The sequence below is a fragment of the Monodelphis domestica genome, chromosome 7 (assembly GCF_027887165.1).
Source record: "Monodelphis domestica isolate mMonDom1 chromosome 7, mMonDom1.pri, whole genome shotgun sequence".
NCBI classification, from domain to species: Eukaryota; Metazoa; Chordata; class Mammalia; order Didelphimorphia; family Didelphidae; genus Monodelphis; species Monodelphis domestica.
In genome coordinates, this window is record NC_077233.1 from 93,581,788 (window position 1) to 93,595,175 (window position 13,388).

Below are 13,388 nucleotides of genomic sequence, written 5' to 3' on the forward strand. Positions count from 1 at the left end.
ATTTAGTGAGATTTTGTGACATGCCCATCTAGTTATCTAGCTATTGCCAGGCAGAAATAAGATTTGAATACAGATCCTTTGTGTCTGAGTAAAACAATAGGAAGGGGAGCGGATGGAGTGCCAGGTCTGGATCCAGGAAGTCTTCTCCTCCTGGGTTCAGGTCTGGCCTCAGACACCAACTGTGGGCAAGTCCCTTAACCCTGTTCATCTTGGTTATTCATCTGTAAAATGAGCTGGAGAAAGAAATGGCAAAGAATTCCAGTATCTTTGCCAAGAAACCCCCAAATGTAGTCGCAAGGAATTGGGCATGACTAAAACAATTGAACAACAAAGATAATGGGAAACAAGTCTATCTTGGGGCTAGCCTCGTGCATTAGAAAAACCAGCCACCACTTGCCAAGTGTGATTTCAGGGGATTGGGGAAGACCTCAACTGCTATCACCTGGCATTTGCCTCTTCCACCTGTTGCAATGTTGAAACCCCAGGATTATAGAGTCAATCCTTTCATTATAGTTTGTACCACTGAAGAAGCAATAAGGTGGCTGAGTAGATAGAGTCCTGGGTTAGGAGTCAGGAAGATCTAAGTTCAAATCTGACCTCTGACACTCATTAACTGTGTGACCCTGGACAAGTCACTTAACTTACGTTTGCCTTTATCACCTGGAGAAGGAAATGACCAACTGCTCCAGTATCTTTGCCAAGAAAAGCACACGCAGACTCATGAATTGTTGGACACAACTGAATAACAACAATTCTTTAAAGTATAAATCCTCCTATGCAAGTGAGGAGTGGGATGGAGGCAATACCCTTATGGGTCATTAATACCTTCAAATGGATTGACCTGTGGTGGTAGCCACAGTGCCAAGTGTGTGAGTCCTGTCTCTAGGTTCAAATACAACCTCTTAACTACCCTTCATCAATTTATGTCCCTGGACACATCATTTAACTATTTTAAGCCTCAGGTAACACCCTAGGATTTATCTCCTAAGTCATAGCCCTACAGGAGTTCCCACACACTAGAGATCATAGATTCATCAACTGTTTATTCACATTTGACAGAGAGGGGAAATGGCCTCATTGTCCATTATTGATTTAGAGTCGGATCCCAGATATTCTGAGGCAGCCTTGGGTAATGATAGAGTTAGTGGCTTTGAGCCATGAAGACCTGGATTTGAATCCTGTCTCATATTTTTACTGTATGACCCTGGACATGTCACTTAACCTTTGACCCTCCTCAGTTCCCTCATCTATAAAATAAAGACAATAGCACCTGCCTCCCAGGATTTTTATAAGGATCAAATGAAATAACATAAGCAAAACACTTTGAAAACCTAAAAGTAGGGGGCAACTGGATGGCTCAGTGGATTGAGTCAGGACTAGGGACGGGAGGTCTTGGGTTCAAAAATAAACTCAGGCACTTGCTGGCTGTGTGACCCCTTACCTAGCCCTTGCCACTCTTCTACCTTGGAACCAATGCATAGAATTGGCTCTAAGATAGAAGGTAAAGGTAAAAAGGAAGGAAGGAAGGAAGGAAGGAAGGAAGGAAGGAAGGAAGGAAGGAAGGAAGGAAGGAAGGAAGGAAGGAAGGAAGGAAGGAAGGAAGGGAGAAAGAAAATTAAAAAATGCCATATAAATATAATTGATGATGATAAAGGTGATGGCACTTACCACTACACCATACTGCTGTTCCAATTTCTCTTGCCTCCCTACTTCTCTAGAGGGAGTAAGTAAATAGGCATATGATGAGCCAGTGAAAAGAGCTCCAGTCTAGCTGTCAGCAGATCTGGGGTTAAGTCTTAGCTGGACCACTGACTTGCTGGATGACCTTAAGGCCAGTCCTGTCCCATCTCTGGGCCTCAGTGTCCTCCTCTGTAAAACACAGGGGTTGGACCTGATGTTCTCTGAAGTCTTTGCCAGCTATTGACAATCTGTTCTCTGTCTCTGTCCAGCTTGCTCTCCTCCCCAGCCAGTCCTTCCTGGCTCCAGGCCCTTACCAATCTATCTTGTAATGTGGACAATAAAATTACAGAGGGGCTCCCCAGGGCTGCAAGGAGTGAAAGGCATTGGATTCAATCTGATCAGAGGGAGCATTAGCCAAAGCCTTGTCAGAATACAATTTTCTAATCAAGGCTCTTTCCTTTTACTGGTGAAGACTCAAGACTTTAGGTTAAAGAGATCCAGTCTTCTGCTATCTTTCATCTCTCCACTCATTGTGCCGCTCCCTCCTGGCTGTTCATAGGGAAAAATAAGTAAGATCTGTGTTGCCTGGTGGGGCTTATATTGTGGTCCTACCAAGGTGAAGGGATGACAGTGACCAGGGCCAGCTAACCAGAAGCTGTGGCCAAAATTCGATCAGGCAGTGAGGAGGAGGAGCCAAGATATCTGGCTGTCTCAGTCAGTCAACTAATATTTATTAAGCATTAAACAATGTGCCAGATACTGTGCTAACCACTGGGAATACAAATACCAGTAGAAACAAGGTGGTCTTTACCCTCAAAAAACTTACATTCTAATGGAATAAGCCAAAGGGCAGGGTAGGAGGTGGGAGAAAGAAAGAATAGCATTTATTTTTTTTTTAAGAATAACATTTATTAAAGCAACTACAATGTGCCACACTCTGTGCTAAGTGATTTACAAATATTTCACTTGAATGGGTGGGAGGGACAGTAAAGGTACTCTGAGGCAGCCAGAAGAGGAATGGGGCAAGACAAGCCTAGGTGGTGCCCTCCTTTAAAGGAGTTTCTATAAGCAGCCTTCCAATCAGAGAGAGAGACACCAGAGACCCAGAGAACAGGTTCCCAGGATAGGAATCGCACCAGAATAAGAAGATTTCAGAGGCAATCTATTCCAACACTTATTTGAGGGGAATCTCTTCAGCAAATCTGAAAAATTGGTTATTCATCATCGTCTTGAAAACTTTCAGTGATGGGGAGATCACTACCTTTCTCATTCAATTTTTGTATATCTCTAATCATTATGTCATTTTTCTCTATTCCATCCTGAAATGTGCCTCTCAGTAATTTCCATCTAAACCTAGTTAGCTTCCTGCTGACAGTTGTGCTGGGTCTTAAAGGATACATTTTATATTCTCCCACAATCCTTGTCCCATGGAGTACAACAGGTTCCTTGTGGTCAGCAGACTGGGGCTCAGCAAGAGGGACCATGGTCAGAAATCAGTAACGGAATCCAGTGTGAGATCATTTGGGGTCCTTAGAATGGGGGAGGGTTCTCAATTCTCACAATGGATTGCATGTTCTGAGATTCCTTCCAGTGTCCAAGATTGGGAATTCTGGATTGGAAAGCAGGGGGAATTCTTGGGAAGGCAACTGGTCTGGCCTAGGGGGATTGAAGGATGGCTCACTTGAGCAAGAGGCACTAAAGAAGCTTTCGCTCTCCATCCTTGTTCCCTTGGCCGCTCCATCTGTCCCTTTCTCCATCCCGGAATCCCAGTCCCTTCCTTCCCGGGGCAGGAGTCCTGCCCACGCAGTACCTGCCAGAAGGAGGCCCCACCCGCTCCCTGGTCATTGGCTGGAGTCCCCAACTTCGATACTCCACTGGTCGTCGGTGCTGTTCGTCAGGCGAGCCCCCCTGTGGGCCCTCTTATCCTGAGAAGCTGGGGCGGGGAGTGAGAGTGGAGAAGCCTTAAAGCTGCCCTCGTCCCCGGCGGTCTCACTTCTGCCTCCCCTGGCCAGAGGCACGGCCCAGGGAGAAGGCGGGGACGCCCGAAGCAACCCTCAGCCATTTGGTTCAACCGTCTACGACTACTCGACTTAGCCTCACTCCGCGGTCAAGTTGGGCAGAGAGGGGCAGGGGCTCCCGGCCCCATGGAGGCTACCCTCAAGTGCCTGTGGGTCTGCGCCCTCTTCGGTACCGGGGTAAGTGAGCGACGCCTGCGGTCCTCGGGATTCCACCTTCCCGCTGTGGGGCTTCCGCAGAGTCCCTACTCTTGGCCGCCTCACCCCTCTCCACGGCTTCCCTCGGGCTCGTTCCCTAGGTCGGTCTCCTCACTCTTTCTTCGTGGGGCTTCCTCTTTGTCCTCCCCATCTGCCGTCGCACCCCAGCTCCCCTCCCAATGTCGACCCCTACTCCTCCCTGTGGGGTTTCCCTTGTGCCCCCCCCCCCCCTGCCATTTATCTGCCGCTCCACCCCGTAGGTCTTCCTTCTGGTCGTTCTCTCCCTCCCCCTTCTCTGAACCTGCTCTCTTCTTCTCCACTGTTTCTGCCCCTCTCCCCGAAGGCTCGCAGATGCCCCCTCATTCACCTGCCATTCCTCTAGTTCCCCCTCACCCTTCCTCTAACCTCCTCACTTCCCCCTTTACCCATTAGGTTTCCTACCTGTGCCTTTCCCCCTTAATCCCTCCCTAAACCTCCTACATAACACATAAACCCCCTCTGTCCCCTTTGAGCACCTCTCACCTGCAAGGTCCCCATCAGTATCCCCCGTGTCTTTCCACAAGTATCTTCAGCCTCTTCACTTCGTGAAGACTTAGATCCTTTCTCCACCACCCCTTCCTCACAGAGACCCACACCCACATTTCCCTATTATTCCCCAAGAACTAACCAATGCCATAGATTGGAGGAGGCGGCTGGATAGTGTTTTCCTCTCATTCCCTAAGGATGTCCTAAGGACTTGACTGAAAGACACTAGCACAATTTAAATGGAGAGTTTATCTGTGTTGGAAATCTGTCTGGGCTGGCGGTCTGGATAGGACAGAAGAGGACAGAGCTGGGCTGTACTAGGTTGAGTAGAGTTCTGCAGGCTGAGGAGGTCTGGATTGAACGTTAGCCTGGAAGAGGCTTTGAAATGTCAGACTGTACCCTGAGTGGTATGTTATTGGGAAGATATTACAGTGACTTTTTCCAAATTTGTGATAAGATAATCAGAAGCCAGTGATCCCAGCTAGGCTCAAGATATGTTCTTCCAATTCCCTTTCATCCCCAAATGCCAGAAGTTGTCTCCCTCACTTCCAGAGGGCTGTGTCTCCCTGTCTCTAGGCTTCCCTGGCTCCCCCCCCCCCCCACCCAGGTAGGCTTTCTCTTTATTCTAATTTGGTCAAGTAAAAGTTCATCTCTTTACAGATTTTCCATGCTCTGTACCCATTCAAATCACAGGTTTAGAATTGAAAGGGGAGGGGGGGCAGCTGAGTGGCAGCTGAGTGGCTCAGTGGATTGAGAGTCAGGCCTAGAGACTGGAGGTCCTAGGTTCAAATCTGGCCTCAGACACTTCCCAGCTGTGTGACCCTGGGCAAGTCACTTGACCCCCATTGCCTAGCCCTTACCACTCTTTTGCCTTGGAACCAATGCACAGTACACAGTATTGACTCCAAGCCAGAAGGTGAGGGTTTAAAAAAAAAAAAGAATTGAAAGGGATCTTTAGAGATGACTTTTCAGAGGTGAAACTAAGATTCAGAGGTTAACTTGCCCAAAGTCAAAGAAAAGATGTGCCAGTATTTAAATCCTTCCCAACCCCCCATCCAAGTGTTTTTTTCCTGGGGCTATATGTCAGTATTTGAGGGGAAGTGGGGAATGTGGAGAGATGAAGCACCAATGAGAGCCTTTATTGGCTCCCACCTTGCTCTCCCAGCTCCCTTCTATCTCAGTATCTCATGGAGTGGGTTGGGGACCAGGCAGGGAGAGCCCTGTAGTTCCTATGGAAGAATAAACCATGTTTGAAAATGCTGACTGTTGCTCTTCCCATCAACCCCGTTCCCAGAAGGTTAGGCTAGCTGATCTACTCTAACTCTAAACTTGGTAAGTTTGTTGTACCGGTGGGGATCAGGTGGGGCAGAGGGAACTGGGGGGCTTAACTTAGACCCTTCTGTCAAGGTAAAGATCCATGCAAGTTTAAGGAAGCTTTGTCATATAGCAAATAAAACATCACTGAGGACTTAGTAAGAAGAAATCAAGGCAACCTGGCCTTTCTGCCTACTTCCATGCGTGCTCCCTCCCCCAGTCCTTGGAAGCGGGTTCATTGAATTTAGAGTTGGTAGACAATGTAGTCCAACTCTTTCACCTCTTGGAAGAAGAAACTGAGGTTTTTAGAAAAGAGAAGTGATTCATCCAAGGTCACTCCAGTAGTAACAGAGTCTCAATTCAAACTTGACTTGGTTCTTATTGCAAGGCACTTACTACTATACTAATAACCAAGCCATTGTCTACCTAAAGTTTCCCTTTTTTTAATTTCTCTCTCTTCAGCATAGACTCTAATCCTCGGAAGTCTGGTGGAGACTAGTAGAAGGAACACACTGTACTTCAGGTTCTTAGATGCAAAGATATGGGTTCAAGACCTAGATTTCATCAGTACCAGCTGGGTGCCCCTGTGTACTGTGCCCCACTTCTGAGGCTCCATTTCCTGATCTATAGAAACCTTGTACTATGTCCTTGTAGGGAGGAAAACATTTTTGTCATTGATAATGAAGATGATAACATTGCTAAGATTCAGAGTAAGGGAGCTTTTGAGTCTCTAAGCTTAGTCAGACTTCAAACAATGGGGCAGTAGACTTTGGGGAAGCTAAGGGGATTAGTGGAATCAGAAAGAAAGGAAGGAAGGTGGAGAGAAAATTTAAAGCATCTGGAGAAATCTTGACCCTCCAGAAAGGTATACTAACATGAAGGCAGATTAGGGAAGAGGGGAAAGCTAAAAAGCATTTCTAAAGAACCTTCTATGTTCCAGATACTGTACTAGGTCCTTTACAAATACATCATTTGGGGGAAGATAGATGGCTCTGTGGATAGAGAGCCAGGTCCTGGGTTCAAATGAGATCTCAGATGCTTCCTAGCTTTGTGCCCCTGGGCAAGTCACTTAACCCCAATTGCCTAGCCTTTACTTTTCTTCTGCCTTGGAACTGATACTTGTATCAATTCTAAAACAACAAGTAAGAATTATAAAAAAAGAAAAAGTAAATTTGAAAAACCCCAAATATATCATTTGATCCATAAAATACCCCTACAAAGTGGGTGCTGTCATAGGAATATGGGACCATCTAAACTTGGGTCTTTTAAAAATGATTGTGTCATGGATTCTCTGGTAAAGTCTATGGACCTCTTCTCAGAATCATTTTTTAAAATTTATGAAATAAATATGATTACAAAGAAAACCAATTATTTTGAAATATAGATTTCAAAATATTTAAAAAACAAGTTGACCCCAAGTTTGTTGCTATTTAATCATTTCAATCTCATACAACAGTTTGTAAATCCTTTTGGGATTTTCTTGGTTAAGAACTGCAGTGGTTTGCTATTTTCCTCTCAAGCTTATTTTACAGATGAGGAAACAGAGGCAAAAGGAGTTTAAGTGACTTGCCCAGCTAGTAAGTATCTATAGCCAGTTTTTGAACATAGATCTTCCCAACTACTGGCCAGTGCTCTGTCCATTGCATCACCCAGCTGTCCCAACCCCAAGTTAAGAATCCCTACCATGTTCCAGTCCCATCGTTTTATAGATGGAGAAATTGAGACCCAGAGAAGAGGACAAGTGACTTGCTCAATGTTATGTAAGTAGTAGATGGCAGAGATGGGATTTGAACCAAGGTTCACTATTTGTAAATCTGAGGTGGGATGTGTGTGTGTGTAGTTTTAGGAAACTTGGGCCAGCAGTTAAGAAAACAAACATTCCTGTTCTCATGGGCCTGTGGCTTTCCCTCTTTAACTGAAACTGGCAACTTGCCAGGTGGAGCCAATGCCTCTTGGAGGGTGATCTCAATTGGCCCTGATCCTGTTGGGTTGGCAATGCATGGGAGGCGGGGTCATGGGGCGTTTGTGTGTGTTCCCCATGATTGAGGGTAGACAGTTTTATAAAGGACGGTGGTTCATGGGCAGGAGTCCTCTGGGCAGCTCTTGATTTTCTTGTGGTGAGTGTTGACAATCCAGGTTGTACCTTGTTTATAGAATGTATGCCCGGAAGAGACTCTAGCATGCATAGAATCTGACCCTGTAACTTTACAGTGAAGATCAGAACAAAAAAAAAATTGCTCTGATTTCCACAGGTAGTAAGTCATAGAACTAGAATACTGGAGTCAGGAAGACTCATGTTTGGCCTCAGACATTTACTTAGCTGGGTGACCCTAGGCAAGTTGTTTAACACTGTTTGCCTTAGTTCCTCATTTGTGAAAATGAGCAGGAAAAGAAAATGGCAAGCCACTTCAACATCTTTGCCAAGAAAATTGAACAACAAAAATGCCAGAATTTGAGTCTTCCAACTTCAAATCTAGTTACCATGACTGCAAAAACTCCTAAACTCAAGACCCTCCCTTCCCCACCATGAATTTTGGGGGCAGATTGATGTTGAAAGAAGGTTGAAATGGGGGCAGCTAGGTGGCTCAGTAGATAGAGAGCCAGGTCTGAAGATTAGAAGTCCTGGCTTCAAATCTGGCTTCAAACACTTATTAGCTGTGTTACCCTGGGCAAGTCACTTAACCCCCATTGTCTGGCCCTTACCAATCTTCTGCCTTAAAACCAATTGGTTTTCTAATTCTAAGACAGAAGGTAAGGGTTTTCAAAAAAGAAAGAAAGGTTGAAATCTAGAGCTCCATTGAGGATTTGGAACAACATGGATTCAATGTCTCCCTAAATTTCTTGAGAGTAGGGATTGTCATTCTTTGTGATTGGTATTTCCAGAGCCTCTTGTTTGATTGAAGTTATATTCCCTTTGTCTCTACCAATTTGCTCTCCACCACCTCCTCTTTCAGGGGCTCCCAAAAAGTCAAGAGCCAGCTATAGCCAATGGCAAAAACATACCATAAAGTGACTGAGTGAAATGGGATGAGATCCACTTCCCTAGGGATCTAGTGGCTCTCCATATTGTTCTCCCTGGTTTCAGACCCCACATCTTTGGACCCCAGGTCAGCCCTCTTTAAGGCATGAGACACACAGGACAAAGACCTATGGCTCCCATTGAGGGGGTTTGGAGATTGGCAAACTTTCTCTAGTTTCACCCAGTTATCCTCTCACTTCCAAGGAAGAGATAAGAAAGGCTCTTCTCCAAGGCTCTAGAAGAGAAGGAACCCATTTGGTTCCTGAAAAGGATTTTCTTTCTCTCCTTTCTAGCACTTTATGCATTAGGGAAGCAGTCCACCAAAAAAAGAAGGCATCCTGGGTCAAAGGGCCCAGATTGAAATCCTGACTCTATTCATTACCCCAGATAACCTTGGATAAGTAACTTTAAACCTATGGACCTCAGTTTCTCCAGCTGTAAAATAAGAGAGTTGAGCTAGAGAGCCTCAGAAATATCTTCCAGCTCAATAGTGTGTCCTCTCCGGTTCTAGCTGGGTCAAGATCCCTTCCTATCTGTATGATTTGGTAAGTGGGGGACAGTAGAGGGAGGTATTGATGGCTTAACTCAAGATTTAGCCCAGCCTCTAAGGTTCTACATTCCTCTTTCCTGGAATGCCTTGCCTCCTGCTTTCTACCGCTCCCATTTTCCCCCACCCCTCAAGTGTCAGCTTTTCCAGAAAATGTTCCCCAATGATCATCCATCCAATCATTTCTTTCTTTATTCGAGGCTCCTAGAACGTCAGAGCTAGGAGGGACCCAGGAGATCATTTAGTCCTTTTATAGATGAGGCTTAAGATTCTCTCAGGAAAGACTTGAAGTGGTTCATCTGAAAATGAGCGAGGCACACCAGTTGACCAGGAGACTTAGATGACCCTTATGTCTCGATGGCCCAGGAAAGTCAGTGGGTGGCAGAAATGGGCATTTCCTTCTCTTACTCCCTCTGTTTCCTCAGCCCAGCCCTTATAAGGCAAAACCCGCCCTCTCCCAGATTCTTTCAGGTGCCAATCAGCAAAGTCATAAAGTGCCAGATGCAAAGTTCGGTCTGGGGGCAAGGGCTGGCCTTGCCCGACTGTTTACAGCCCCATGACCTTAGTAAGAAAGGGGAAGGCTTCAGAGCAGGGAAGGTGGGGCAGGGGGCAGAAAGGGGAAGAAAATAGCCAGCCTGATTCTAGAGGAAGTTTTGCTTAAATGCATGAGGTTGGGCAAGCTCCGATTTTTCCATTAACTGTCTCCACTCTGGATCTTCCCAATACTTTGTCTGCCTACCTGACCCATTTTTACCTAACAAAGGACCCAAGAGTTTTCAGTCAGATCAAGAAGGTTTTTCTACCATATTCATTTGTTTAGGCTATGAGGCTATGAGAAGAATTCAATTCAGCAAACAACAAATTTAATATTTAACAGATTTAACAATTTATTTGCTTAAATTTAATTTGTTTCCATTTCAGTTTTTGTTCAAATTTATTTAATTTTTTTAAAATTCACCTATGAAAATCAACAATATGGAAACATGCTTTATGCTACAATACATGAACAACCCAGACAGAACCACCTACCAGGTCCAGGAATGGGCAGGGAAGAAGGGAGGGAGACAACTCAAATCATAGTACTTCAGGAAACTTATGTGAAAATCAAATGTATTTGTTATCAAAGTAATATAAATAAATACAATTGATTCTTTTTTATTATTAAAATGTTATTTATATTTTGTTTTATTTTTATTTAAATTTAAACTTTTATTTAACAGATTTAAGATCCTTTATCATATAAGGCCCTGGGCTCAGGCCTGAGTAGAATGCAGAATCTATTTTTAAGAAACTTATGCTTTATGATAGCCCGTAAATAACCTATATCATATTGCCTGCCACCTTGGTAGGGGGAAAGGATGGGAAGGAGGGATTCAACATGGTTCACAAAATGTTGGAAAGCTATTCTTTAAAATTGTATCTATGTGTAATCTGGGAGGAAAAAAAGAAACAAGCTGTAATACAGGGTTCAGGATGCAGAGAAGCCATGTACATAAATAGTTGCTACAAGGGAGAGTGAGATACAGTAAGTACAGAAGAAAAATCCAGGCAAGCAGCTCTGAGAAATATAAGAGAGAAATTACTTCTAGCTTGATAGTTATATCTAGGAAGGCTTCTTGGAGGAAGAAGCAACTGAGTTCTGCCTTCAAGGAAGGGAGAGATTTGAATACCTGGAGAAAGGGGATTGGGGAAGGGTTAGGGTTAACCCTACCTCTGATTCTAAGTTCAATAGGGCAAGGGTGGGAAAGAACCCGATTCAAGCACAAGAAAGAATCAACAAAGGGATAGGGATGGGGGAGCACAAGATGAGAGCAAGAATTGGAAAACAGCCCACTTTGGCTGAAACTTAAAAGATTACTGGAAGAATAATAGTTTGAGACAAGACTGACTGATAGGTTGAAGCCAAATTAGTGAGGGCTTTGAATGCCAGGATCAGGAGTTTTAGACTTTATCAACAGGCTTTTGTAGACACAGAAGATCTTTGAGCCAAGGAGTGATGGTCTCAGAGTAGTTTATTAAGAAGATTCCTTGGGTAATTTGTACAGAATGGATGGGAGAAAGGAGGAACTGGAGAGGGGAGGATCAATTGGGACAGTAGTAATTTAGACAAGAAAAAAGATGGTGGTCTAAACCAGGGAATAGCCACAGAGTCCACAGTCTAGCTGGGGACACAAGATGAATGATGGATGAAATGGTTAGATATAATCCACTCCTCTGTATGAACAAGTGCTAGCTTGAGTGGCAAGAGCTCAGGGTTGCAAGAGATCCCTTTAGGCTGGGGCATTCCCAGAAGGCTTCTGAGAAGAGGCAGTATTTTAGATGAAGCCTGAATGAGCCAGATGAGATTTGAACTGGCAAAGTGGAGAGAGAAAGCCTAATGGGGACCTGAGCAGAAGGGGTTGGTAATTAATGCAGGCATGGGAGACTCTTGCTTTATATGGACAGAAATAAATATCAAAGCCTTTTCTCATCTATTCTGTCACTGAATCCTTGGAACATCCCTGTCAAGTGGAGGGGAACATGACCTAGTATTGATACTGTGTACCTCTTAAGTGCAGGGCTCTGTGGGGATACAAAGAGCACTAGGGAAGAGTCCCTTCCCCTGAGAAGTCCTCTGGGTGGGAGGGAGGTGAGTGTCCTCTGATTGGGTATATATGTGTGTGTGTGTGTGTGTGTGTGTGTGTGTGTGTGTGTGTATTTTAGGACTATTCCTGTGATTTCATTGATATTAGGAAACTCCCAGTGAAGAAATTCTTACTAACTAATACACAGTATTGATTCTAAGACCGAAGGCAAGGGTTTTTAAAAAAGTGCTTGAAGTAGTTAAAGGAAAAGCTAGAAAGATCATTTGGGATTCAGACCATAAAAGGTCTTGGATGCCAGACCAAGGAGTTTCTATTTTTTTTTTTTCTGAAGGGCAGCTAGGTGACATAATGAGCAAAAAAAAAAATACTAGGAATCAGGAAAGTTTGCCATTTCCTTCTCCAGCACATTTTACAGTTGAGGAAACTGAGGCAAACAGGATTTAAGTGACTTGCCCAAGTTCACACAGCTAGGAAGTGTCTGAGGCTAGATTTGAACTCATAAAGATAAGTTGTCTGCCTAAAGCCATTGCTCTATCCACCGAGCCACCTAACTATAGTAGCTCGTGTAGGTTGTTACAATCTAGGATAGTGAAATAAAGAAAAAAAGAATTAATAGACATTGCAAAGATGATAAGACTTGGTAACCACCTACATATGGGGCACCAAGAGGAGGGCATGATCAAAAATGATTATAAAGTTTCCACTCTGGCTAACTGGTGGAATGATTGCACCATTAACAAGAGACAGGGAAGTTAGAATGGGGGTAGAGGAACAGAATATAAACTCCATCTAGGCTGGAAAAATTTTTGGAAAGCTGATTGTTAAACATTTACTAGCACACCACTGAGTCTAGAACATGTTGAATTCGAGGTATGAATTCCTCCCTCTAGAGCAGGGCTATGTCTTTCTCCTCACCCTTAATGTGGAGTCTAACAAATTAAGCAAAAAACAACGTGCCCTGTTTTTGAGGGGCAGTGAGGGCAGAAGTGGGGAGGAGGAGAAATGAGGTCTAGGAGAAGGATGGATTTGATTCAGAGCAACCCTGGGCAACCCCAGACTGGTTTGGAGAAAGTATGGTGCTATCAGGTGCCTGGCTCTCAGGGACAGGAGGGACATGATTCATATCCAGGAGCCTGCCCTTCCTCAGAAAGAATTCACTTCTGGGTGGTGCTCCAAATCCTGCTCCCAGCAGTACCTCCTAAACATTGACAAGCTGCCAGCCTATGGTGATGCCAGCTCTACTGGTGGAAGGGAGCCTAAAAGAGGGGTTTCTCCTCGCCCATGAGGTGCGGACAACTGCCTCCTGTCAGCCCCCAGCTCCATTCTCCTTGACTGCCCAGTGGCATGAAGAATAGCTCACATTTCAATGAAACTTGAAGCTTTCCAAAGTCAGCGGTATATTTTACAGTTGAGGAAGCTGAAGCAAGGAGAGAAAATAATAAAAATGGTCAACATTTATTTAGTGCCTCCTATGTCCCAGGCGCTGTGTTAAACACTTTGCAAAT

The 13,388-nt window shown here is 44.5% G+C and overlaps 1 protein-coding gene across 1 annotated transcript in view; it reads left to right on the top strand.

Annotated features, from left to right (window-relative positions):
- Positions 1–3,207: 3,207 nt before the first annotated feature.
- The window catches only part of VIPR1 (vasoactive intestinal peptide receptor 1), an 85,042-nt gene continuing 74,861 nt past the window's right edge, over positions 3,208–13,388 (top strand). Inside the window, exon 1 of the mRNA XM_007499811.3 lies at positions 3,208–3,875. Coding sequence (XP_007499873.2) covers positions 3,825–3,875 — 51 coding nt within the window. The 5' untranslated portion in view covers positions 3,208–3,824. The remainder of the gene's footprint in view (positions 3,876–13,388) is intronic.